This window comes from Diachasmimorpha longicaudata, chromosome 7 (assembly GCF_034640455.1).
Source record: "Diachasmimorpha longicaudata isolate KC_UGA_2023 chromosome 7, iyDiaLong2, whole genome shotgun sequence".
Classification (NCBI taxonomy): Eukaryota; Metazoa; Arthropoda; class Insecta; order Hymenoptera; family Braconidae; genus Diachasmimorpha; species Diachasmimorpha longicaudata.
Genome location: NC_087231.1, coordinates 8,588,345 through 8,616,272, shown reverse-complemented (window position 1 = coordinate 8,616,272; position 27,928 = coordinate 8,588,345). Strand labels below are relative to the sequence as shown.

At 42.7% G+C, this 27,928-nt stretch overlaps 2 protein-coding genes across 9 annotated transcripts in view; both read right to left on the bottom strand.

Annotated features, from left to right (window-relative positions):
- The window catches only part of LOC135164521 (latrophilin Cirl-like), a 116,190-nt gene that overhangs the window by 34,638 nt on the left and 53,624 nt on the right, over window positions 1–27,928 (bottom strand). The gene's annotated exons all lie outside the window — the stretch shown is intronic.
- On the bottom strand, window positions 887–27,927 carry LOC135164529 (uncharacterized). Its single transcript, XM_064124964.1, has 2 exons — window positions 20,864–27,927; window positions 887–2,923 (listed from the first exon to the last, which is right to left on the bottom strand). The coding sequence occupies exon 2, from the start codon at window positions 2,910–2,912 to the stop codon at window positions 2,154–2,156; it is 759 nt and encodes a 252-aa protein (XP_063981034.1). The 5' UTR covers window positions 2,913–2,923; window positions 20,864–27,927; the 3' UTR covers window positions 887–2,153.

Genomic DNA, 27,928 nt, shown 5'->3' with positions numbered 1-27,928 from the left:
ATTTTGTTTTCCTTCTTTCTATACGTGTTGGTCGAGAAGTCTGTCTGTTTGAGGGAGAATAAGAGAGAAATGAGGAGGAAGACGAGGCAGAGTGGAACTCTATGGAGTTCCTCATTCTCTCTCTCTCTCACCTCTCACCCACTGTACGGAGCTAATCAAGCCGACACGGTGGATTCGGAAAACGAAGCAATTTCTCTTCTAGCCACGTTGCTGCTTGCGTCGTCTTCCCTCCTCTCCTCACGAAACGAAGTAAAAGACTCTTTCAAGATAACAGCCAACTCACTTTAACGAAAAAAAAAAAGCCAAGAGAATACGGGGAGAAAGAGCCAAACAAACAGAAAAAGAAAAACAAACGCAATCCCATAAAAAATAGACCATTTACTTTTCATCCTTGCATTTAAATTAAAACCTCCTGGTTTATTTTCTTCTCCCCCTGCCCACCCCCTCTGCATCCACCACCCAACCCCTCTTCCTTCTGCGTCGTTGCATTCTCAGTTTAACGGAAGAAAAATAAGACAAAAAAAAATATGAGGGAACACTTGATAAAATTGCAGGGAGCTTGATGCAGGCGGTTGGGAAAGAAGGCGCAGGGTAGAAGAGCAAGTGTAAAATGTTGTACACACAGTTGCGTCGTGCCTCGGTAGAGATCGGATTCAAGGCAGTAGCGGTGAGAGTGGCCTACGATTCCTCGCTTCGAAGGAATGCGACGAAGCCATCTTGGTTGAGCATCTCTCCCCCTACCTCACTCTCACAGTTCACCCCTCTTCTGTCTCTTCCTCTTTCCTTCACTTCACCTTCACCCCGATGAAGTACCCGCAAGGTAGATACTCCACTATCCATCTCACTCGGCCTTCCCCCTCCCCACCCGCCCCATCGGCCTCTTCAGTTCCTCATTTCGTCGTATAATAGTGTGCAGCATTGCCCTCGCAGGTAAAATGCATGTAACATTCAGCAAGGCGGCAAGGGCACTCGAATATCGCGTTTAAACTCCGCGTGTGACTCGTAGGCACACGCGAGAAGTGTTGCCCCCCCTCTTTCTTCTCACCACTCACCCTCTCATCTTTTGCAATAATTATTAAAGCATAAATCTCTCGGCCAAGGACCGCGGCTGCAGAAATGAGAGCGGTTTCCGTTCCCGCGTGACGAACGCTATACAGCTAAAAGTGGCTCCATGGACTTACGTGACTCCACACTCTCATTCTCGCGCTCGATCGACAAAATATACACCCCAATGCACAATCACGTGTTGTATATATATACATGTGTGTGTGTGTATGTGTGTGAAGGCGGGTAGAGTTATTTGTCGGTCCCTTTGAGTGGGTTATTTTTATTTTTCTTTTATTTCGTTCGTCTTGATTTTTTTTTTCTCTCTTGTATCTCTCTCTCCCCCTCTCTTTCTCTTGGAATTCGTTTTTTCTCTCGCTCACTTTGACGCACAGATCCCTAAACAATGTCCTTCAATATCATATACTGTTGTATCATATTTGCGACAGTGAGTATCTTAAATCCATGTATTTTAATGACTGCGTATTGCACAGTGAATATGCACAGAGAAAGCCACATTTCCTAATCTTGCGAATCCCCTGACATATTCCGGAAAGTGATTTAGGCTCTTTCAACCACGGAAAAGCACCGGGGCTTTGCCAAATTTGGTTAACAATGTATGGGTGTATGTGTGTGGATAGATATAGTGGGAAACTTGACAATGTGTCAGGGATTGGAGTGAGGAGGCTGTCTGGCGAAATACGATAGTTCCACATGACGAGAAATGGAGAACAATTTTCGTGTTGTCATGTGGAGGGTCTCCTATAGTTTTGATGCAAAAATCAAGACGAATCCGGGGATATTACACAGGGTTAATAATTGTATATGTGAATTGATAATCAATTAATTACATATTCAATCAGTTTGTGGAACGGTTGTTGTCCTGATGTTGCATAAATGTAGAATGCCATTGAACTCTCAATAAAATGTGAAAATTCATGATTATTTTCATCCACAGTGGCAGTAAAAACTGCTGTTCGTGAAATTCTCCATGAAATTGCCATTTTTTTTCTCCACCACTGCCGCATTCTGATGTATTCCAATGTCTCAATGAATAATTTCGAAAATTTATCACTTGTAAGAATGGGGAAAGAGTGCATCTGGCTGTGTTAACATTGTACTTGATGTGATCGGTGGGCCTCAGAGACAAAGATGAAGAAAACTGGTATTGAGAAAAGCCGACTGTGAGTTGCCTGGAGGGGTGGCAGAAGAGAAGACAGAGGTGGGTAAGATTCCTTATACCCACTGGAGATCCTCACCCAGGACTGCGCAAAGAGACGAAGAGTAAGTGTCTCTGAGTGGTTTGAGACTATCGGTGTATATAGAATGGTTTGAGGAGGTAAGAGTGAAGCAGGAGAAGTAACAACTGTGTAGATGTGGAATGAGACGAGAGGAAAGGGAAAAGAGTGGGCTTTACTGTGGTTTAGGCGATGGCCCGCAGTAACCTCGACGCTTGGATGGCGTTCGAGAGCTGACTCGGTTCGATTGCACAACGTATATAACAGGGGACGAGTCTTGAGGAGAAAGGTAGAACGAAGATGTACATTTGGTGGTTTGCCTGCAACGAACAGAGACTGAATCACACGGGCGGATGCAGGAGGTCGTTCAACAGACAGAGAAAGAGACTGGTGGCCAATGGTGAAATTGAGAATAAGACGAGGAACAAGTATGAAGGAGGATGGAGATATTCTGGAGACGAGACTTAACTCACTTGAAACCGGTTTCTGTACTGTTGGTTGGTACCCATGAGAGCTGCCACGGCCGCGCTTGGTCGCCTTACTGGCTGCCGTCGTACTGATCTCAGCACCAGAAACACAGTGAGGTGACTTCAAGATTATTCGATACAACGCCACAAACTCAAAACTCATGATCAATGATGCTTCATTCATCTGGCAATTATTATTGAATTCTTTAGGTACACACGGATAATTCCAGAGATCTCATAAATTCTTTATGAAATCACTTCGAGAAAACTTACTCAACCATTGGAACTCTAGATCTACTTCTATAACAGAGGTGGCTTCAACATTATCCCATCTAACACCACAAATATTGAACTTCTGATCACTAATTCTACTTCACCTAGACTTCACTGAAGTCCACCATCAGTTTATACTCTTTCGACTCGTCCTTTGAACGATCCTCCCAAACTACTACAACTTTACATCTGTTCCCGTGACACAAGTTCTTACACACAACTCCATAAACTCAAAACTGATAATCTATTGATGATCTTTCATTCATCTGACAATTACCATCCTTATCTCCCGGTCTCCATAGATAATTCAGAAGCTGCACGGACGTGTTGTACATGTCAAAGTACACTTAATTGAACTCTTGGCGAATAGTTTCTACCTTTTCCACTTGTCCATTGAAAAATCTTACCAAGCCACCAAAAGTTAACATCTGTTTCCATTAAATTAACATGAACTTTTCAACTCTCCGCCTTTTAACTATAAAAGTCCTCCGTCCTCTACCAACTCGACATAAACAAAACTTTAACGAAAAAAAAAAAAAAAAGTGAAACACTAGATGAAGACGAGCGACAAAGTTTTCGTGCTTCACACCCAGTGGCGTCACGAATTACACTCAGTGTGTTATTTTATGGGTTAAAGTAGAGCGAGGTCGTACATCACGCAGGTGAGAACAAACTCTAAAAACTCTTTTCTCCGCTCACCCCCCTCTCCCCCTCCCCATTAGTTCACCATTATCCGTGTGATTATACACACCTTATATGGACATTATGGGATACAGAATTAAGTTACCCTTCGTGTCACGTGGCACCACAACCATCGATCAAACCCAGCTGCAATTAAAGACGCAATGGTTGGGACCCATGAACTTATTGAAGAAGCAATGTGAATACCCCCATAATGGTGCAGTACAACGAACTCAGTGAGAAATATTTTGATGTACCACTGTTTTGTTGCATACCGTCTCAATTCTATTGTTAATACAGTCATTAATCTGAATATTTCATGTCTCCATTTGTTCCAATGTGTTTATTAAAGACGAATTAAGGCGGGGGAGTGGGGATGGCGGTGAAGAAATGCAAGGAGTGAGAGGGCTGGGACTTATTATGAATCATATTGGTGGGTATGAACCCATTGGCATGTGTCCACCGGAAATGGCTGATGAGCGCGCGGTATAACGTCTTCCGGTTGCGCCGTACGAGGAATGGAAAAAGACGCCTATGACAATATCACTTGATTCGATTCACTAGTGTCCTTTGTCCCATAAGTTAATTAAAACAACAAAGTAGGTATATATTTTTTTTTTTGTGTTACCCAGTATGACATCGTTATACTCAGCCCGACATTACCCCACTAACACGCTTGGACGCTGGTGAACGACAGAGGCGATTAAGTACAGAGAATGATGGTAACAAAAGAGGGTGCGCAGAGGGCGAGGGCTCTTTCAGTGAGAGAGTGAAGATAAACGAGAGGAAAGGGTATGATACGTCGCGGGGGTCAAAGAAATGAGACTCCAGTGAGCTGACGTGCAGAGAGTGCACACATACCACCTTGACGTAAAGAGTATTTATATATAGTCGAGAGGAGGGCGGTAAAAAAAAAAAACTTTATTGACTTGGTCAAAGATGCACTTTCATTGAAAAACTGTCACTTGCAACCAGTTACCCCGGTTATATACCATCAGCCCAGTATTTTCCCAGCATGTGGAGTAGACAGCCTGAGAGTTTAATGATAACATTTTTACGTTGCTCCGGAGAGGTTGAAAAAAAAAATGTGAGAAGAAAAAAAAAATGGGGAAAAAATCCTAAAAGCTCCGGTAGGATTTCACTTGAATTTCGGGGCAATTCAAGGGGCTCAGAGTGCATCCCCATGTTTCGAGATACGTATCTTCGTGCATATGCAGTGGATTCTACCATCTCGCCTCCCATAATTCATAAGATCCCCATAGTCCCCCTCCCCTACTCCCTTCCTCCCACCATATAAGCCAGTCGGTGAGAATCAAAAGAATAAAGATGACGTGAATGTAACAGCAGTGCGATAACCTGGTAATCCCCTATTTTCACAGCACGACTGTATTTGAGATGGTGAGAAAAAAAAAAAAGTTGTGAATGATAATATTTAATATAAAATTCAAAACTTGACACAGTGGGGAGAACGATTATTAATGACTGTTCATCAGTGTGTGGGCAGGAACGATAAGGGTCTTATGTATTATCAAGAGCGTTGGGTCGTGAATCGGGGTGGCCTGATGGTTTTTGGAGGGAGAATGGGGAAGGGGGTCATAGAGGGTTTGGTGTGGAGAAAGGGCGCAGGACTGGGGTAAGGGTAAAGGGCTCGTGCCACCCCTTGGTTAAGCCTCGAATCAACATTTATGACAGTTGAGTTCGTTGGGTATTACCGATTCGCGAATTGAATAAACAGGGGTGGTAGACAGTCTTTACCGTGCGCTTATGAAATTCACTTATCGTAGAGCCTTTAGTGGTGGTCGAGGACTTCATCCCCAGCTTCATTGATTACTGCTTAGCCTTTATTATCCTCCGCCGCTTTTGACCTTATGATCCCACGTGTTTCATTAATAGGAGAATTTAATTTGTCCTCTTGGGCGAAAGAAGGTAAAATAAAACCGCAGGGGCCTTCTGATTTCTTTATTTCACGTCGGGGAGCCGAGACAGAGGGGATAGAGGGGTGGTTTAATAAGGCACACTCTTAATATTCTAATCGTGAGACATTCTAACCTCCCTCAGCACGTGGAAGACTCTATCTAACGTCCTGTTTGCACCCTCTGAGCGAGTCTTATGCCCATGAGATAGTAATAGAGAGTGGAATTTTACGTCGGGGAGTAATTTCCCCGTACGCCGATATTTCACGCGCGTGCCCGAATGAAGATTGGCTGGGAGATCCACTATCACCCAGCAATGTCGAGCCAACCGTTCTTTCACGCCTTCACACAACCCCTTTTCTCGTTTCTCCTTTCTCGCTTTTCTCTTTTTTCTCAAGCTCGTTTATTCTCGTGGACCCCTCAACGCCTGGATAAAAATTAGTCATCATTCGTTAGGTAATCAGATGTAATCTCACTGGAGAGAAGATGTTTTTTCGTTGCTCGAATTAGTCTAATTTTTCAGTGCACATCACTGAATGAAGGGAATCAAATTAATCATGAGGTAAATTTTAATTCCATGGAATTCCTGAGATTTACGAAGTTTCTAATTATCAAAAGTATCTTGACGTCTGTGAGTATAATAATTATGGTAACAACCCATCCACCCAATGTCTGAATGAAAAAAAAACTTGTTTTTTACCCTGAAACTACATGAAATCTTATCAAGGAGTTCTTGAATTCTTCAGAACTTTTTCACTGCCCCACCCCCCTCTACCAGTACTTTTAAGATTCGCTATTTGACGATAATTGTTGGCCCATCCCAGTAGTACTTGAATGGGAAAAAGTTAAAAGAGTCATGATTCGTCCTCAGAAAAGATGTAATCTTATTAAAGCCAAGACTTTCTTCCATTTATCATTCGTCTGAATCATTCTAATCGCACCAACTTATGACGGATGAATGTAACATCACTGTACCATCGATATTTTCACGACTCCTGAATAAACCCCTTATTAGCTACAAAAATCGGAAATTCCGTGAGTCATTGTGTTCTTATTACTTCAAGTGGAAAAATTTCTTCAAACTTTTCAAATATAATTCTTCCGAAAATCGTTCACTCGACGATAATCGTTGGCAATCGAATGCCATTCTGGATGCGAAGATGATGTTGAACGAGAGAGCATTGAAAACCGCGTATTCAGAAGCTAAAGTAGTCAGAGGGAGAGGGAGAGAGAGAGAGTAAAGATCGTAGGTGGTTGTCTCCAATCTCCAAAAACTTGAACACTTGGATTACTTCTCAAGTTTCCATCGACTCACTGGCACACGGAGTATACTCCTCGGTTGAAAGAAAAACGAAGATAAAATTTCACGATAGAGGCGGAGAAAATGTGAAAAGTAGGGGAAAATCGTTTAAAGTATTATCCACGAGACGTGCTTGGCAACCGAGCGTTGGAGATTTCTCTTAAACTTTGAACGTCACTGTATGTCGTAGGGATTCCCTCTCTCCGTTACTCATGATTAACCCACCCGGGAATCAGCGAACGAGGTGGAATGAAATGTGGGTGCAAGGGGTGGTGGAAAGAGGGGCAGGGGATTGCGAGTAGGAAATTGTGGAATTGGTAGGTGAGAGGAAGGCTAGTGTCTACCGATCCTGGAAATCTCGTCATTCTGACCACACGTTGGCTCTTGTAAGCGTATAGTTAAGCCCTTTCGTCGAGTTATACCTGTCCAACTGGATGCGTGAAACCTGTCAGCAATTCAGTGGTAAAGGGGATGGGCGGTGGAAAACTTTGTTACATACTCAAACTCATTCCATGAATGAGAATGGCAATTTCGACCCACCAGTGAGAGGGAAATGAGTGTGAGAGAGTACGATAAACTTTCATGTTCTGTTCAGGGGTTGGTCGTGTGGTTTATACATTTATAGAGGCTCTTGGAGCATCAGTCGTTTCGATTGCTGGACATTTCATCGATTTTTCTCATTCGACTTCATCGTACTTCTAGAACTGTCGAGTTGGCGAGAAAAAAAAATGATTCCCCTCCGTTTGACGAAGGTGGAGGTCAGAAGAGTGAAAAAAAAGGGGGGGGGGAAATCGCGAAAGAGAGGGCTGAGTGGTGAGGGCGTGGGGGGGAAAGTACTTGAAGAACGAGAATGAAGAAAGTAATGGCGATCGAGAGCAGGAGATGAAGGGATTGATGGCTCTGGCAATGCCACGAAAGCGCTTGGCCCGCTCGTAAAGTGAATTTCCAAGGACCTGGGCTTACGCCCGACCGATTGCTCCCGAAAAACTTCACTGTGCGCAGGAGAATAAAGGTGCCGGCACATATACAAGTGTACAACTGCTGGACAGAGACACACAATGAAATTCTACCACTGGTGAACGAAACGCGGAGGTGGAAAGAGGGAATATACGTCAGCCACTTTAGATTGAAAAGATTCGTAAAAGGGCTTTTTTTTTTTCACGAGTAAGTGGGTAGGGGTGAAGGGGTGCAACTACTGTACACCTTCCGTTGGCTTTGAATTTTTTTGCGTACAACTTCAAGGAGAAAAAAGAAAGACTGAAGAAAAATTCACAGTTGCCTCTTTTGCCCTACTCTCACATTGGGTGGGAATGAGAGTCAAATTAAAAACTATAAATCAGGTAACAGAGTGTTGGTGCCAAAGAGGCCTCGCCCCCCCACGGCATTTCTCACTGATGAAAAAGAGGAAAGAATTTGGAAATTGCGTAAGAACTCGTGCCTGAGATCCCAATGGTACTGGAATTTCTCAACGCCAGCGCGGATATCCTTTTCAATTCTCATTCAGAACGTCGATAGCATCCTTAGCACATGCCCACCACCAGAAAATATTCGTGAATTATGACCTCATCCAAGCATCCAAGTGCCCTCCCCACCGTTCCTGGATCACAAATCTCAGAAAAGTGGAGTTACATGCACGATAGAAGAGAAAGAGGGTTATGTTCACCAAAGTTTCTTCGTTAGTAGAGAGTACGGGGTAGTAGGGAAAGGTAGAGTATAAGAGGTGGCGAATTAAAGTCACGAGGGTTTTCTCATACCTCGTGGAGGGTGGTCGGAAACTTTGCTCGACCGCGTGTGGATGAAAAGTCGTCTTTCGGAGTGCCTCCAGCTAACGCAGAGGGAAATCATTGCGACGAAGAGCATGGAAAAGCCAAAAGTTTGCGAAGGGAGGAAACGTATATGGTAGGCAATACCAATGGTGGGACAGGAAACGAGCGTAACGAGGGGGATAAAAGAATGGTGAAAAAAGTAAAAAAAAAATCCATCACAAATGTAATGAAATACACAGTGAATAAAAAGCGACAAGTTGAGATGAAGGAAAAAAATAACAAATAATTGCACATTCTTCGGAGCGGATGTATATAAAGAGGCAAAGAAAGGAAACCTATCGGGTAGAAAACGGTGGTAGTAGCACGCGCTGCAGACAGGTGGGTCGTTTGTATACGCGGTGAAACAATAACGCATTGCACCGAGGTATACGGTCATCGTTAATTAGCGATCTTTCTGTTGGCTATCCTCTTGGATGTATATACCGACTCACGGGTGGTCGTGAATGCGTATGCGTGCATATAGGCAATAGGCACAGAGCTCTTCTCCTCGCGCGCCAGTTCAAAAACCGAGGTAGAGAAAAGGCCCGGGATCTCTTGCAGCGGGCGGTCCCCAGCTTGTATTCTACAGTCCAACGATAATCACCTGAGTCCAATAGGTCTTTTTTATTTGTAACGATGATTGTAGCACATTCCCACGTCGCGTTTGTTTCTTTATTTTATCTTCTGCCTTCGGCCGGTTTTTTTTTCTCCTCGTCTCGATCTCCATTCGATCTCATTACGGGGGAAAAATACAGAGGAAATTTGAATTGTGTATGGGTACAGTGGAGGTAACTGTTTTAGGCACGTTCCATTGAGTAAATAAATAATAAGAGAGGAAGGAAAGGGATAGGATTTTACGAGATGAAAAACTGCGTCTGGCAATAAAATTCGACTTATTTACCTTGGATACGGTTGAAACGAATATTGTACCAATGTAGACGCGATACATCCCGTATAGGAGCTGAGGTAGACGAAATTCAGGGGTATTGGAAGATTGTGGTGGTGGGATTTTCTGAGAAAATTCGTCTCATTGTTGATGGCCTTTGAAAAGGCCCCGAATATCGTGACCCATCTGAGTGAGCCATCAGGCGGAGCGTTATTCTACGGATTTTTCACTGTATACATGAGGGGTGTGGGATTTTTTTTTGTCAACAAATTTTACACCAAATGATCTAACCTCTGTGACACAAAAATGTGAGAATAAAGTAAAAGGTGTTATAAGAAACTATTGACGGTGAAAAAAAGAATGATGGAAAAATAAGAGCAAATGCGTATCGAATGGCATTCTCCGAATCACTGTCTCCCCGGTCCTTTAAATAGCGCCTATTCATAGAGACAAGGAATGAATGGAGACGAAAACTACAAGAGTGAAGAATGAAAAGTTGTCGTTGAGAGACTTGCGCTCTGCGTACCGCAGAATTCCGCTGACCGAGAGATAGATCTCTTGGTATCTATAAATACATAAGACTTTACCACCTGTCTCTTTAATCCTTGTTGCTTCCTGAACGTATACCCCTACCTCCCCCCTTTTTTTTCAACGACAAAACGTTGTCGTGTGCCAACCCGATGAAATGGCACTGAGAGTCCGCGACTAATGACACCAATAGATCCCTAAGATGTTGACGGACCGAAACGAGACCATCATTCCGCTAAAAGAGAACACCCAGATCCGCCAAAAAAGATTTGGTGGTACAAGTTTGGTTGATTAAACACAACGGATTTAGCATACATCTAGGAATTTCCCGAAGCCAATGACCTGGCTAATTATCGTTAGCGTCAATTTATGTCTCCCCTGGGTAGGATAACTGAAACGTGCTGGTTGTCCAAGGGAATGCGTCTGTCATGATTGCTGAATGGGAGGGGGGGAGGGTATATATTCCGCCCCTTCCCCCCCCCCTTCCCCAAAACTATTATGGACTCTAGAGCAAGAGATCTCACCACACGTAATGGACAAATTCATCCGTTTGATGCGACAATGTTGCGTACAATGACATTGGCGTATCACGAAGTGGAGCTTGATACAAAATACGAGAGAATGGATATCTGTACCCGGACAAAACCCTCGACCACACACTCACCCATTTGGATATCACTCGTGGAGAGAGATGGTGACTAAGGGGGGTGAGAGGGGAGTTTTGTGTGCGGTGATAGTTCGGTACGAGTAGGAATTTGTAATGCAAATCTTAATGTCAGGTCTCAGCGTACGTCAGAGTGAGGTTCCGTGATACGCCGATGACGAATGGTCGCAGGTACGGGTCAACTCCCCTCCCCCTTCCCCTCCTCACATCCTCGTTCATCTACAGGAGGCCAAAGTTACCCGAGTCGAAACGCGAGCTTGCAGACACGCGATTTAACTGTGATAATAATCGTAACAGCCATTTGACAGTGCCACACAAACCCCTCCCGCAAGAAGAGAAATGAGAGGATAGAACTGTTACCAACTGCGGTTGACTACCGTAGAAAGAGAATAGTAGCGGCGTGTGTAGTTGATGCTGTATGCACCTCCTGTCACTAACTCGTTCTCTCAATTTTCCTTTTACCTTGGCGTTGTACACCCTCTACATCACCACCCACGCCCATCCAGGGTCTACAGCTACGGACCATTGAATTTCCTTCCGTCGTGCCAGGAAACGGGGATGGAAATCCTCTTGGCTTTCACTGCCATGGGGACTCTGGTGGACTGTTGCCATTGTCGCAACTGGGTTCTAATTGAATAACGTGAGATATGTTGGTTTGTGCCCACCACATGACCATACCTCTCGGGCTAATTTCACTGGGGCCATTTATTTCGTCAGTTCTCGTTCCAACAGTTTGGTGTGGTGTCTGCCTGCACACTCTTGCACATGAAATCCTCCACCTCTACCTACCATTTCTCTGATGAATACGGAGCATCCTGGTTGGTGTTCATGCCAGTGGAAATGTGATACTGAATGGATGTTCTGATTTCAATCATGGGATGTTGCTCTTTCAAATAGAGGATACGAGAGGACACAGGAATTTCCATCTTTATCAAATTATTTTCATCCTTCCGGTGGAATTATCGTCAACCAACTGGTGAGGTAATTTGCGATTGCCATGAAAATCCAATAGTAAACAATGGTTAATTTCCTCTTATTTCACTCCTTCGGTCACGGATTTACCTCTCGAAAATACGTCCAGTTTACGATGGGGACGGTATTGCTGGAGTTATTTGCGAGCATCCGGGAAACGAGGAAGCTCAAATCGTTCCTCCCCGAAAATCCTGTGGAAAATGTTTTCCAAGGGTAGATCGTATTGTACAGTGGTGTGTGAGTGTATTGTGTGACAATCCCTTGGATCCTAATCCACCCATGAACACGCCAACCTCATCGTCCAAGCCCTCGCTCTCTCTCCACTCACGGTTGTGCAAGGGCATTGTCGTGTTCAGAAACTCGGCTATCAACAAGTTTTACGACACTCTCTATGCTATCTCAACCCCTTCCATTCGACATTAAACTCAATCCTAAATCTTTATTTCATAAATTGCGATTGGTTGAGTTTTGTCATTAACATGTCCGTGTCGATTTGCACGGACGGTAACAAGGCGTTATAGCCCTGATATCAGAATATGAATAAAGTTGTCGTGTTTAGTGGTGCATTGCGAAAAAAAAATCCTTTTAAAATGTCCATTTATTCGAGAGAATTATTTATTCTGATTATTCATTTACTACTGTATTTTTCTGATCGAGTCACTACCAGACCATTCTCGTTAATGTGCCCGAAGTAAATATTGTTTACCTATGTTACTACTCGAGCCATAGGACAAATAATCACCAATTGGAGCCGTTTAATCAAGATTATAATCGATATGCACTACATAGTTGCACTAAATGAAGCTTAATCAGAAAAATAAATCCTCTCAACTCAATGAATATCTGTCAAAAAGAATTTGCTCCCATTATACCCAAGGGTCAAAGAAGTGGTATAATTCCGGTTAAAAAAAAGTTGGCAGAAAATTGATAGCTCTAGCAGTAGGTCAGAGCCACTGCTCGACGACATTGCCAAATGAGTAGCCCCAACGCACCCAGCAGATGGTCCTTACGATCCATAAAGAACGGAAATGATTGGAGGTAAAGCGAGACAGACTGTACTAAAAGGAGTGGAATGGTGCTGCCTCGGTTTACTAGGGATACAGAAGACCACACCAAATAAATGTTGCGTTCACTGCCATGAAGACCCTGTGTATCCCGGCGTATCCCATTGTCCAAAGCTCATAAATTTCCAAACCGTTGGAAAATGCATTTTTCCGCTCGTGAACCAGGACCAACTATGCAGGTAAAAGCTTATGTCCATCTCTCTCCATCTACTTGCGCGCGCTTCAAGTCACAAGGCATCCGCCCACACATATTTCCCCGCTCTTCCTTCTTCAACAGCCCAGTCATTCTCTCTTTCTCTAGCACACCTCAACTTCCTCGTTTTTTTTTTCCCCGGTCCTCATTTCTCTCACCCCGGGAGACGTAGCTCGCCTTTCCGTAATACTGTCGTGTGCCACACAGCAAAAAATCCATAGAACTTTTCGTCCAAGGGCTTTTTAACCTGACAGCATCGTTTCTCTCCGTGTGTTACGACTCATGACACGATTATGGGCGGAAGCATAGCAAACGAATCATAGCGACACCCTAATTTTTGCTCTTTTACTTTCTAGTCAGTCCCTTATATGTGTCCTCAGTCCTCCCTAGCCATGTAGCTGTTGCCCCTTACTCACTACCTGACGGAAATCCGATGTTTCATCGATCGTAACAAAGTTCAACGAGTGGCCAATTGTAAATGAATACCCTCCGACCAATGGCCTTCAACTGCTTTTCTTCCCTCCTCTCGTTATTTTATTTATTTATTTTTTTTTCTACCTCTGTTTTGTCTTTCACTCGCTCCACCATTTGGTATCATATTTCGCAAGGAAACCCTCGTGCTGTTGTATTGGCTCAACGATGATTGTACTCCAGCATTTGGTCGGGTGCCTCCATGTTGGAGTTACCCCAAGTATCAATTTTCACCGGTCAAGGCACTTGCATTCAACCTCTCTTCACCCGTGTAAAGACCCAGCCACGAAATATTCGACTGTATTTTAGGTGGTTATATACCGCTGTGATTCGCCAGGGAGGTGCACTCAATTCCCTCCGTATTCAGGAGTATATAGGTAACAAAATAAGGGAGAGGTGGAGGGAGAGTGAACACTTCCGGTGCTTCACACTCGGTCTAGCATTAATTCTCGTCGGTGTGACAATGGCGCCAGCGTCTCTCAGTTCTCGTGTTGATATATAGAGACTAGTCCACTCTTAACGACGCCTGGCGCGACTACTACCAACGGTTATACTCCTGTTACGATTCATCTTTGCTATCCTTGTTTTTTCCCAGCCACTCACAAAAATTATTCCAATCACTCTATACCAATTTTTCAAGGCAATCAGTAATAATCTTTCGTGAAAACGGGGGGAGGGGGTGAAAGGGTGAACAGGAGCTGTCAGTAGATACGATAATAAAAAAAAAACAAATAATTGACAAATGGTGAATGGCAATTGCTGAGACCAGGAACTCTTGCCAAGTAACACTGACTCATTAATTTATTAATTACTCCTGGCACATGCATTCAAGTTTTCGTGGTTTATTTTTTTTTCTTTCTCAAGCACGTAGACATCCACAATGGTAAACTCCACCAACTGAACCTTCTCCTCTGCTCCCCCCCCTCCCCTCCCTCCAGCCCCCTCCCAATGTCGTTCTCTGTCTAGGGCTGTCTCTGTTACGTTGTTACACACCCGTTTCCAACTCCAATTATGCAAATTTTTGATTACATAATTAAACAGTTGGCGTATAAAATATTCCACTGGTTTTGTACATTGAAAATTTCAAACTAAATCCAGAGCCATTCCTTTGTCTTTATTTTGTCGTATAGAATTATGAATGTGAGGTGGCTGAGGAAACGGTGGAAAAAGGGAGTGAAAAATCGAAGACGAATGGCGATGTGAAATGAAGAATAAAGAAGAGGCGCCTCGTTTCAGTTTCACGAGACTCCGGAAAACTTAAAAAATGATCTGTGTGGAAGACCACCTGGGCGAACTAGTCGAGAGGCAGGAGTGAATCATGTGTATTGCCTGGACCAATGGGCGGCTGGTGCTTGCCGAAAAATATCCCACGATTTTTTTTTTTCAGTTTCAAGAAAAATAAAGAAGTGAGAACGTAGCCGGGGAGAGATAAAGAGGAGTGTAAGAGATAGAAATCGTTTCCGAAACCGTCCGCCACTGGACATTCTCACGAGATCCGAGTGAAAAACTACGCCAATTTTCGTTGTTCCGAGAGGATAAAATACATTTCACTCGGTTGTGAGGGATATCCCTCTGAGGGATATTTATATCGTAATTCATTTTCTGAAACTCAACGTACCCCGACAATTTTATACTTCAACAATGTAAATAAATGTAGAGTAGAACTAAAATGAGATTGTCGGTTTAATTATTCACGGATGTTTGCTATTTCAATGTTCTTTAACAAATAGTCATGCATGAGATTATGTTTTGTGATTGTAGCAAGATGAACTCACATATCAAGTGAAATGGCGGGTGCACAGTTGGGGAGGAGTTTTTTTCGTTGACATTTTTCCGACCTTTCTTCTCTCTTGACATTTAATATTTCATGTTTGAACAATATTCGAAATGAAACCACGGCTATTTGTTCAGAGGTAATAAAGCAGAAAAAAAAATCTGCAATCAACACAGATGAAAAGGAAATTCATTCGGGATGTCTTGAAATAAGGAAAAACTCGTGGACATTGAGGTGATTTTTTTCCCCCCTCTCTTTCTCTTTCCATTTGAAAAGTGAAGGGAGGAAATGAAGAGAATGGAAAAAAATAGGGGGAGAGATGACAACACGGAAAATATGAGAAATATGAATTTCAATAAAAAAATACTGAGCACTGAGTTACACAAATGTCAAAAGTACACATACACAATGGAATACAGGCACACATGGGTTAACTGAAGTAATAAAGGAGTTTTCGTGTGTGCTCGGAGAGTAACATGGGTTGATGGCAGAGGAGGATGGCCCTTTTCCACTCCCCTCCCCTTCCTCCCCCTCACTGCCACCCCGCACTTCCTAACGGGTAGCAGTGGACAGTTACTAATGGAATACACGGAATTCCGAGCCATTAATGCGACCAATGATAAATAGAGAGCGATACTTTAAACGATGACTGGTGTGGTCCGTTTTCTTCTTCGTATATTTTGGCCAATGGTAAGAGGCAGAGGGATATACACTTATTTTATTTTTCTTTTCTTGATATACGTATTGAGGGACAAACACGACGAGAAAAGTTGAATACAAAGTGATAGAAAATCGTTGCAATAGTCTTACAACGGGACAAAAAAAAATTCTAGAATTTTTCCCGGGGGACATTCGGACATAAATTACGGTGTCGTCTGGTAAAGTGGGTTCAATCGTCTGTCATCAGAAAAATGGTTGTACGACACAGTGACAATTCTGGTACCATACAATAAAAATAGAAGTCCTGGTAGTTTCTATCAGACGATAAATTACATCCAACATTTGAAAATAATATAGATTGTCTTTTAAAGTTAATAAAAGAATTCATATTTGTTGAAAACGGAATTTAATTGATTTTTCTATAAAAACAATTTTAAAAAAACGAAGTCGAGTCAGTGATTGTTCAAAATTTTTGTTTTTTACTTGAAATATCAGACGTAATTTTCTGAGAGAGCCCTTTTATTAGATTTCCTTGAGTCGAAGGAGAAAAATTCAATATTTGTTCACATTTCTTTGCTCACTATGGGGTGAAAAAGACGAAGGTGGAATAGATTCTCCCCACGATTGCCTGACTTGTTTAGCAATTTTTCCCCAGATTTTTCCCAGTATACAGCAGTATTTTTTGTTTACAAGGATTCAATCAGATTTTGCCCCGATAAATGCGCGAGATCCTCAACTAATTTATCAGCTCCCAACTGATTTCCGGAAAATCCAGTGCTCATTTTCATGGTTTTTGTCTCTCCCTATCTTGTCTTCATGTTATTTTTTTTTCTCCTCATTTTTTCATCGCCTGAATAACCTACGAGGTTATATATATCCGTACCCACTGTGTGTGTGTGTGTCTATCGGGACGATCGATAATTCGGGCATCGAAACATTCGAAATGTCACTGCTTGATTAAGGAGGTGCCTGGTGTTCGCCCGCTGGACTTCGATCGCGTGGGACGTATGCGGCATATAAAAACGAGACAGTGGAAACCGCACTGTGAAATTCACCCCTCATCCCCCCACACGTGTGTTAGGCACATACACATCGAGGGATGAGTGGGAGGAGAAGGGTGAAATGGAATAAAAATGAGATCAATTTTTTTTTGTAAGCGAATGAAGATTAAATTGAATTACATTAAATCATGACCGTTTTTAAACTTGGAAATTCCCTCGGACGCTGTCTGAATCAAATACGGATACATGAGGAGAGAGGAGGAAAGTTGAGAGGGAAATGAACGGAACCACTGAGCTGTATCGAAGCAATTCGACTGCAGAGGGAAAAACCCAAGAGGGTCTGGGATTTAAAGCCTGAAAATAAAAGATGCGTCAGTATCACGTCCAATAAAATCTCCTGTAGCCGCGGGGTGGGTCACACTGGGCGCAAATAAAGTGCAGTCCCGTCAAATGCCCTGAAGGCAACTGGCCAGTGGTCCCTCTCACTTCTCTACTCCAAGAAAAAAAAAATATATAACGTAGTGGGAAGAATAGAGAGACGACGAGAAAGATTTTATTCCAGAGTGTTTCGGGCATTCGACTTCTCGATTCTCCTTTTCCACATTCACTCGTGCGCGTCCCATTTCCGTCAGTCGATTCACTACTGTCCCTCATCATTCACTCGCCCTTGAGCTAAACTTTATTGTGAAGGGTGGAAAATGTACGCGTATATGAGTATTTGTGTCCAGTGTGTGGTAAAGGGCAGAGCGAAGTTTACTTGATTTCAACTTGTTGAAAAATAGGAATCGGTGGAGATAAGCCGATGATCGGCAGGACCCTGAATATGGTAACTATAGAGTGTCGAAAGTCAATCTGAAACGGTATTTTGTAATTCATGTATAACCGGATTGTCTAAATCCGTCCATGTCTTCGAAATAAATGAATCAGCTGGAGGCACTTTTTTTTCAACCATTTTTTTCCCCTCGAGACTTCTAAAACGTTAATTGAGTATTCCCGCTGACAAGTCTGAGAACGTGTACCTCATTATGTTATATTTATTCTGACACTGCTGACAACAAAATGACCCCCAACTTATGCAGGTATATTTCTGAGAATAGAATCACGACATTTTTTTCATCACTTCTCCTTTCCATTTGTCGCATTGTCTAGAATTTTTTGTGCAATATTCGGAAATACACGACAACTTGATTCCCATCGTTTCTGAATGTATTCAAAATCATCAGAATAAAGCTGTGAAATAAAAAAATATGGAAGCAGATTTCTAAGATTGCCAAGTACATGAGCGATCATGTCAATAAAAATATGAGCGCGTGTTACGAGAAAAGTGCCAACGAAGCAGAGAGCCTGACTTTTTTAACGGTGTGTGTATGTTTGTGTGAGGAGGAGGAGGCAGATTGTAAGAGACAAGGGGAAGAAGAGACGCTGAGGCGTATCAGAAAAAATAAGGAGACAGCGTGTGCAGACAGACGTGAGACAGGCTACCAGTGAATTTTGTCGTGACGCTCCGAAGACAGCTGCGGAGTAAGAACACAATTACGCTTCTGCGACAGTTTTTTTTTTACAATTTTTTTTTTCCCATTTGCTTTTTTTTTTCATTCAAGTTAGACCCTAAGGAAAAGTGAGGCTCTCAGTGACTGGTGAAACGGAGTGTCTGGAAAGTTCATTAACAATTTTAATTGATCCGAGTGACACTCGGGTGCAAACAAATGTCCACAATTTCTGTTTATTTTTCTCCGTTCCTCACATTCATGTTTTTTTTCACCATCTCCAGCTGCCTGGGGATTTAAATATAAACGTGCTGACAAAATATGTACGCACCACCTGGTTAAAAACTGCGATGGCAAGAGAAAAGGAAGACGTCTAAAAAGAGTACGAATAAGAGGGGCGAAAAAAAATCAATAAAAATTGGGGAAAAGTGTAGTGCATCAACTTGGTTGAGTACATGGAACAGTGCTTTGGCCAACTAGATTGAAAAACCGAATGAAATTCAATGGTAGGGGAGTAGATAAAAGAGGAGATACAGGGACAAGCCACGAGAACGTCACCACACAGCGTTATATTGCCAGTGAATCAATCGAACTTTCCGTTTCTCTCAGTTCCTCTCTATTCGCCTGATTTCGTTCCGATTTCGTTTTCCGTGGTAGCCCTCCACCCTTTAACGTACCAACACACCACTCTTTCACCCCTCGTACACACTATTTTTCTTTTATTTGCCTCTTCCTCATCCACTTTGGCACTTGATCGGGGGATAAAGAATGAATTGCCATTGGTCTTTGGCGCAAGATTGGAGGTCTAAAGTAAATTTTTTGTTCAATAAATAACCACTCTCATATTTTACCCAGAAAGCAGTGAATACATTACCAAAAATAAGAAAAATTGATGACAGTAAAAAACGTAAAATTTTCTCCCTCGTTAATTTTTACCCTCCTCGTTCCTTCAACTACCCTAGAATTTGTTATGAAGTTATACCCACGATAATGAGACGTATGAATCATAGTTGATAACGAGACGCAAGCATTTCCACGATTCACAACGCCGGGAGCTCGGATATCATCCAATTAAAATTATAGACACGACAAAGTTAGAGACATAATGAGCAAGAAAGCCTATATCTTCGTTCTGCATAATGACAGGAAGCTTAGAAACACGGTACACGGTGGTTGCCGATTGATCCTCCCTCAGTGACGTATGCATAGTGCGTATAAACGCGTACACAAAGAGCCCCACTAAGTTTCCTACCGTCTTACCAAACTCTACCAAAGCTTTCACGGAAGATTCTACCATCAACGTGACTCTCATCCTCTCTCTATTCACTAGTGGGAAGATATCACACGACAGAGAAGTAGTTGTTTGTCTGTAAAGTCTGAAATGTGCAGTGAGTTTGTCGAAAGGTTTCTGCACAAGTGAGCAGCAAACTCGTGATACTGTATCCTTTTCAACTGCATTTCAACTTTACTGTTTGCAATTGATATCACAAATTAATAACAATCTATTGAAATGTGAATCCATTGAGTCGATGATTTTCTGTTGAAAACAAATGGATGAGCTCCGATTCTCTTTAGGAAAAGAACAAGAGCGAAGGGTGAAAGACGGGCATCGAGATGAGAGACATAGGAGGGAGATGTAGACGAGGGAGGAATCCACTTTTACTGCCCCTCTTATCGTTTCGAACAACCGCCGAGGGCAATTGTGAGAAAATCGATGGTTCTTTTGCAATTCGAGGCTAATGGCCGGATCGAAAAATCTCTTGTAAGAGGGAAATAGGAATGAGACTCATCGACAATAAAATTCTTCCTCCCTTTATTCTTTTCCATTCTCTACCCCCTCCACCCACCCATTGTCATACATGACGTAAATGTGAAAATAGAATAAAGGAGTGGTTGATTCAATGAGGGGGTCGACCAAAAGTGGGTGGAAATTACGTGGTAAATGTAGCTTCTCTCAGAACTGACAGATATTACAAGGAAAATTAGATAATGGGGTACTGTAAGGTCACGAGTGAAAGAGGGAGAAGGCAGAAATTGCGGCTGAATCACTTCAGAATTGACTCTTGCCATGTTCTCGGGAGGGTGGGATTTGATTGTACTTGACATATTCCGTAGGTTTGCCACACGAACAAAACCACCGTAGACCCTCAAACGACAACGAGTATTGTACAACCTTGGGTTACGTCCAAAGACACAACTTCACATTTTCAATGTCTCGTTTCACCAGACTTTTTCGGTGGAATGCCGTCCTCAAGTGGATGCAGTAATATTCGTTTTCTTCACTATTTCTAACTCACTCGAGGTACACATTCGAGAGGTACTTCTGTATCTTGTATCCCCCAAAAATTCTTCCGATTGCCTCTTGAAAAATTCAACTGCCAAGCCAAAAAGCACCCAAAAATTCTACAGCGTTGTTGAATGTTTGTCAAAGGAAAGAGTCACCGAAAAACGTCGTTATTATCTTTCACCACCAACTTTTTCAACTTGTTGAGAAAACGAAAACACTGCCAGTGGCCCCACTGAGTGAGGGCTCAAGTGGATTTCACTAGTGCTTGATGGCCAAGAGGCTTCACTTGAAAAAACACATCGACAAATGAGCAGAACGATAATAAACAATAGAAGTAACAGTAACATTTTTTCTCCCCCTCCTCTGTCACACAGAGTGTGTGCCACCCGGAAGACATTTTTTCAGTAAACAGTTGGGGAGCATTTGTTGATGGAATGCAAGTGTGCAGTTGGCTCTATTACCAGTCCACGATCGTTGATGAACCCCGGAAGGCATTGCTTCTGTATACGTTCTATTACAAGTGGCACAGTGGAGATGAAGATGGAGGGACAACAAGAAAATGTAGAGCCCGAGGTTATCAATAACAGTGAAACGACGAAATGCATATCGCCACCGTACAATCTCCGCCTACAACCAAGGTATCACTACACCCCAACCGACCACCATGTACTCACTCCCTCCCAACCCCTATTCCACTCCTCAAGCATTCTGGTCTTTCCACCTATATCACCGAACTCCCTCACCGTACCACACCCCCCTGGTACATCCTGGTCCCAAGAGTCGCATTGTCTAGATTATACTAGAGTTGTCTGCGCGATTTGGCCAACCTCTACACCAAGAACTCACGAGTAAGAGAACGTTGGAGACATTGTAATTATGTATTCTCGTTGCTCACATCTGGAACTCTGTTGCTAGGGTTGTACGGAAGGTTGCCGAGGCTACGTGGTTTTAAACCCCAAGGGGGTTCCGTTGCTTCTACAACGGTCACCCCTTTCTCATACAACCAGAGCATCCCAAGTTAGTTGCTCGTGTCGTTCCACTCCGCCTACCACCCCTTTGTCACCCTCTTATATACATGTCAACGGTATTTTACCCCTCCTCCTATCCCCTCTCATACCACTGAGCCATCCATTGCAAGGATATAAATTTCAAATTACAGTGTAATCCAGTCGAATGTATGTAAGGGAGGGTAAAAATGAATTTCAGGTGAAATCCATATCAACCACAAGCTCCAGCCGGGATTTGTTGATGTATGAGGGAGGGAGGGATTGGTGTTCGATGGTAGATTGAAAATAATATGAAAATTTCTTCGGTACATTGAGATAACATATACCCTCATCAATATGACTAAAATCGACTAGCTTGGGGTGAATGAAAAGAGGAAGATAGGAGGGTAGTTGAAATGAGGGAGGACTTGGAAATAGGCTTGTGACTTGACACGAGCACATCGATCGATTTGCCAGACGGGGAACAAGTATCTCATCGTAAAACGGAGCTTATCCCTGCAAAATTCTAATATTTATTCATACTCGCTAGCACAGCAAGGGGTGGGTTTGGCCGCGATCGTCCATGCGGAAAAGCGTTCTCAAAATCCCTTGGGGTACGAAAAGTGGATCGTGGGGATATCACCCCTTCGTTTTTTAACTCAAGCCCAGGTTTTCATCCGACAAGCTCGGGTTTTCTTCGAAAAGACGGAGAAGGAGGATGATACTTTCATCTGAAATATATTGAGGAGCCGAAGCCAGTGACGAGAACGAAGAGCCCGGTGGATTTTGTTATATACAGACGAGAAGTAAAGACGTTTGAAGGTTTTTGGTTGGAATTTTACGTCAGTTGAAAGAAAGAGAGAATCACCGTGGATAAAAAAAAATAAGAAAAAAGAATATCGAGAGGAGCGTGGGTAAACTAGAATAGACGAGGTACTGAAGAAAGATCGGTGGAGACGAAAAGAAGAAAAACATTGTGAAGAAGAAGTAGTTGGCAAGAGGTGAAACGGGGTGAGCCTGCTAAGTGGCCCAACTTCGGGTCTATCTCCACTTTTTCTCAGAGTCAGCAGACCCGTAGCATGGTAACCTCGTGATAAACTTACAGACCCACTCGTTCCAATCTGTCCAGCCGCTCCGACGTAACATTTATCTTGTGTATATACGATTGACAAAATCAGACTCTCCTCATTCCCCCTTCAGCTATTTTTCTTTCATCTGGCAACTGCGGAAATACGAGAATGTGATCTGACGTGATGTGAGAATGAATGGTTGTACAGAGTGAAGAGCTTAAGGGGGTGAGGAAGAGGAGGAGGGAGGGTGTTGGTGGTCGGAAGTTGTGGGCCAGACAGACAGACATGATTCAGGGATGTCTGAAATATCCATCAAGGGGATGAAATAATACATCGATGGCATTGAGGCCAGTATCGTACAGACGTATCCGTTTTCTTCCGTTTGTCCAACTAACAATTGTCCGATATCTCCCTCGTCCAACACTTCCAAATGCCATGATTATCAGTGAACACCCCTAACGTCACACTCATCTCATCTTGTCATTTAGTTACCAAACCGACACTTGTATTCAGGGTGAAATCAACACGTCTTTCAGAATATAATGTTAAATATCATTCATGAACATCGATACACATTTCGCTAATTGAAAGACAACTCTTAGAAGAAAGGAGGAATGATTACTTGGAAAGTGTTGGGTATGGAAATGTGCTAGCACTTCGATGGTGTTGTGCTGATTGCATTGTTTTCTGCTTTATCTGGTAGCCATTTTCTCCTTCGTTTACTGGTATTGTTTGTCACCCGTCACTGTATTTATTTCTCTTTTGGTGCATGACAATTCCATAGGAAAGGATCTCATCCCGGAAAGCGGAGACAAAAAAAGGAACATTGAACAGACAGAAATAGTCACCAAAAAAGCTGTGACACGAAAAAAAAAAAACCAACAACTGGAGACTAACGAATGTTGCTGCTTCATTGATTTTCCGTATCCTCGCTTTTTGTTGCTCATCGGAGGAAAATCATGGGAGGGGTGGTGGATTTGGATCCACATGTGCTTCGACTACCAAAGTATCACGTAACGCTCAGCTCTTTCATCGAAACGAAATTTGAGAAGATTGATCATGATAAAAGAACAGCGCTAATACGATTATCAGAGTTAATAAATTTTCTCGAGATTTGACTGGAATGAAAATGGCTGGGGTTGTACGAACATGGTACAATTATCGTAAGCGGCGTAAATCCAGGGCTCTTAAGGACGCTTCAGCGCAAATAAATCGCCTGTGTAACTATTAAGTTCCAGAACCCGTGGAGGTAAAACGAGGGGTGGGGCTTTTCGGTGTTTCCCGTAGCGCAAGTGCCGCTGGGACATATAGCTAGGTTATATACTAGCCAAGAGGGCTGAAAAGCAAACTAGGGTGCGAGGAGAGAGAGAGGGAGGAGATCAGTCGACGTTATTGCCCACGAATTTCTCTACCGATTTGGCCCAGTTTCACTGCGGACTAACATTTATGCGCTTTTGTACTGTACTTTTCATTTTTCTGTGACAGTTTTTCCATTTTTCTCTCCATCGGCACACACATTCCATCTTGTGAAATGCCATCACGAACAGACTGAATAGTTTTTTTTTTTCTCATTCTGTTTTTTCCTCTCTATTTCTATCTGCATTGGAGTGAATAGTAAAAGTAATTCTGGAGAATGGAATGGAAACTGGGAGCACCATAACATGATAAATATTTATGCCAATCTAGATTACATTATTTAAATACAGTGAATTGTTATAATAAATCCACGGTAACTCGTTGTAAAATTTGACAAGTTGTACTTGACTATTCTTCAATTTATCTCTACTTTATTGATTATCTCCCCGGGCCATTGTTTGAGAAGAAGTTTGTGAAAAAGATTCACGAGCATTTGAACTCTTTGATAAAATGCCCCAATGGAGTCGTTCTCATAGGCTCCTCTTTTCAGTTTCTCATTCTCTGGGTACCTGGCAAACGATTGCCCACCATCTACTTCAGCCCTACTTTTTCACTCTCAACTATCCTCTCTGGGATGCTTTTCCGATCCGTGCCATTATCCACTTTTTTTTTTATCGTTAAAAATGGTGGACGAAAAGAGGCGTTCGAAGGCAGTTAACACGCTCCAAAAAATAAAGTTTGAACGTAATCTATTAAATAGATAACGGCTCACCCCATATATACTATAACCCACTACATCTTTTTACTCTTTGAATTCCTTTCCTACCACTCGCTAAGTTTCTCTTGCCAAACGCGTTATCCTCCCGGAAAAAGAGGAAGTGGACAAAAAAAAAATAAGGATGAAGGTATAACAGTACCGTGGCACTGCGGTGGTTCTCTCCGTTTTCACGTGAAAGGTAGGGGTGGGGTGGAAAACATAAGAAATTGCACTCGGAGGGAAGGAAGGCGAAGTACTGAACAAAGATGCGCGGCGTGCAACCGAAAAAAAAATGGCTAAAATAATACCGAAGAAAGTGAGAGGTGGAAGTACAGAAAAACATGACGAAAAAACCCGGTGTGGGGGGGGGGGGGGAGGGAATAAAGGGGCAAAGATGGCGTTAGATTGAAGGCAGTCTGAGTTAGACTTGTGCCTGAATAACGGCCCCTTATTCCCGCTTATTCCGGAGTTATTTTTCACGCGGTGTTGAAAAATTGCCGCCACTCCAAAAATCGGAAATCGATTACCCTCGCTATCGAACGAGTCGGTTGGATGTAGACCGTTGTGATGTGTGTTAAAGGAGGAGACGTGAACAGGGGGAAAAAAAAACCAGAGAGAAAGAGAAAAAGAAGCAGGCAAGGGGTGAGGGTGAGATGCACCTGAAGTTAGAAGTGGTGCGAGGGGTAGTAGGGATATAAAACGAGTGAGAGAGAACAAGAGGAACTTTGTATGGGTGCGATAAAAAGATCGATTCGTCTGTCGTCCACGGCCCTGTGTGAGAGATCGTCTTGAGATATTCCGCGTCTCTTGGCTTTAGCCTTATCGCTCTTACTTTTTTTCTCTCCATCCTCCTCCCCCTCCCTCATCCCTACCTACTTCTCTCTTTTTACCCAAATCACTTTAATCGAGCGAAGAACGTAGATGGCACGTTTATACCTCCAAGATATTGTCAATAAATATGTACCCTGTGCATACACAGTAATATCGATCTTATCTCATGATACATACAGTTGGGGTTATATGTGCAAGCGCTTGAGAAATGTTGTTGCCAAGGATAGGTGAGCCAAAGAAGGTAGGTGAAACGGTATACATGGCTTTTGGACATGGAGGAAGCGCTATAGCTTGGGATATCTCCTGGTGTGTTGGCGTAAATTTCCAACGAACCTGACAACATTAGAGAGAAGGTGGTCGTACACACGCGAGAATCAAATTAGTAACGTTTTGATGGTCACAAGGCTCAAGTAGATATCAGTGTTGGGATTATGGATTTAGGGCTTTGGTTTGAAAATACTTTTGATTTAACTTGGATATACATTTGGCATTCCCTTTCCCATTTATCAATTGCATGAGGGCGCCGGGATTTTCAGAGTCAATGATTGAGGATAGAGAAAGTGGGATAGACCAATGACGTGGCAAATCAGAGGGATAATCACGATATGGCTGCATTGGTAGGGGGAGAGAAAGAGTGACAAAAAACGAAGAGGATAATACCTTGCAAATTGGTAGATAGCGACAGCGAGTGGGAGGCACGAGATTCACGTCAATTTAGGGAGACAAATCTTTGAAGCATAATTGTCAGTAGACGTTGTACAGTTGGAGAATACCGTTTGTCCAACAATTTCAGGAGAAACTCAAAGCTAGGGGCATTGAATGAAGGAGAGAGTTACGATGTCGCCTTCGTTCATACGTATTTGCATCAGAGCACAATGTGTACCTTGTACGTTGCAATGGACTCAAAGAAAGAGAGGGCGGTTGCTTGGGATGATGAGGGAGGAGTGGGAGAGGGGGAGTAGGAAGTGGATGATGCTGGGAATGGAATATAGTATATGGGGAGATTCAAAAGGAACGCGGAACAGCGGAAACACAGCCGCTGTGTGGATTGGGCGCACTGAGGTGTACAGTAATCGCGAAGGAATAGGGTGGAGGGGAAACCTTTCCCTCTTTATCTCCAGTGCTCACCTTCTCTCCCCACTTCGACAATTTCAATCCCTCCCTTGTACACACTCTGAAGTCCCCGGTTGAGAGTTCGCTCCCTCGTTAATGCCTTTATTCTCTGTCCTTCCTCTTTATACCTGTTTTACCATTTGAATTTACCTCGGAGATATTCGAAGGACTTCGTCTGTTCTCATTCTCAAGTGCATACGATATAAAAATGTGAATATAAATTTATTGCTGTATTTTTTTTTTAGTTCGCTTTTTTTTTGCTATTTGTGGGGAGTAGTTGGGGCAAATGATTTGCACGAGACTCGGGGGTTTCAACTGTTTGGCTCACAGCAACGGTTGGAGTTATGGGTAGACGGAGAATAGTAATTGCGGAGTTACGCCAGAGTTCGGTAATATTGAATTACTGTGGGCTGTTAGTGGATTCAGTGCATGTTTAATTAACGGTGGGATTTCACGCGATTTTGGAGGATTGAGGGGAAAAGAGAAATATCAAGCTCGGAGTAATTTTTTTTTCAATTGTATATGGAGAGTGCTTGGTATGTGTGGACAAAAATTAATTGTATGTCGATGGCTGTTTTTAGTCCATGTCAGAATTTTATAGTTTTTCTCAGAAGAGTATGGATATATTTAGAATAGTTGCATAAACAGAAACAGAAAGGAATGAATAAACAAGGGCCTTTTGTCAGAAAGACCCAGAGCGTGAAAACGTTGGTCGTTAGGGGCGAGTTGATCTGGAGACATCACAGGAGAAGGATATACCTTCTGCGTGCGATAAATGAAAGATTAAAATTCATACTATAATCGTTGTTAATATTATCTAACAATCCCTGTCCGTAACCCAATATTGTCATTGTAGTTTCAAGGGGAAGCTAAATTCAGGAAATTACTTGATATAATCGCTACACTAAATCCACGAAATTGTTGAAAATTGATGGAACAACGGGAGTTCATCACCCGATACCGCAACTTAGAAATAATAAGCCCCCTCTGATATTATTGAACGACTCATTTCGTTCTACCGCATCATCAATAAACCCGCCTGAAATTGCAAGCCAGCTGTTGAGCCAACTCCATGAATAAATTTCATATTAAATATTTAATTGAGTT

What these genes read in the sequence shown, in the direction of transcription:
- LOC135164529 (XM_064124964.1), bottom strand. Translation starts at nt 2,912, where the DNA reads ATGAGTTTTGAGTTTGTGGCGTTGTATCGAATAATCTTGAAGTCACCT.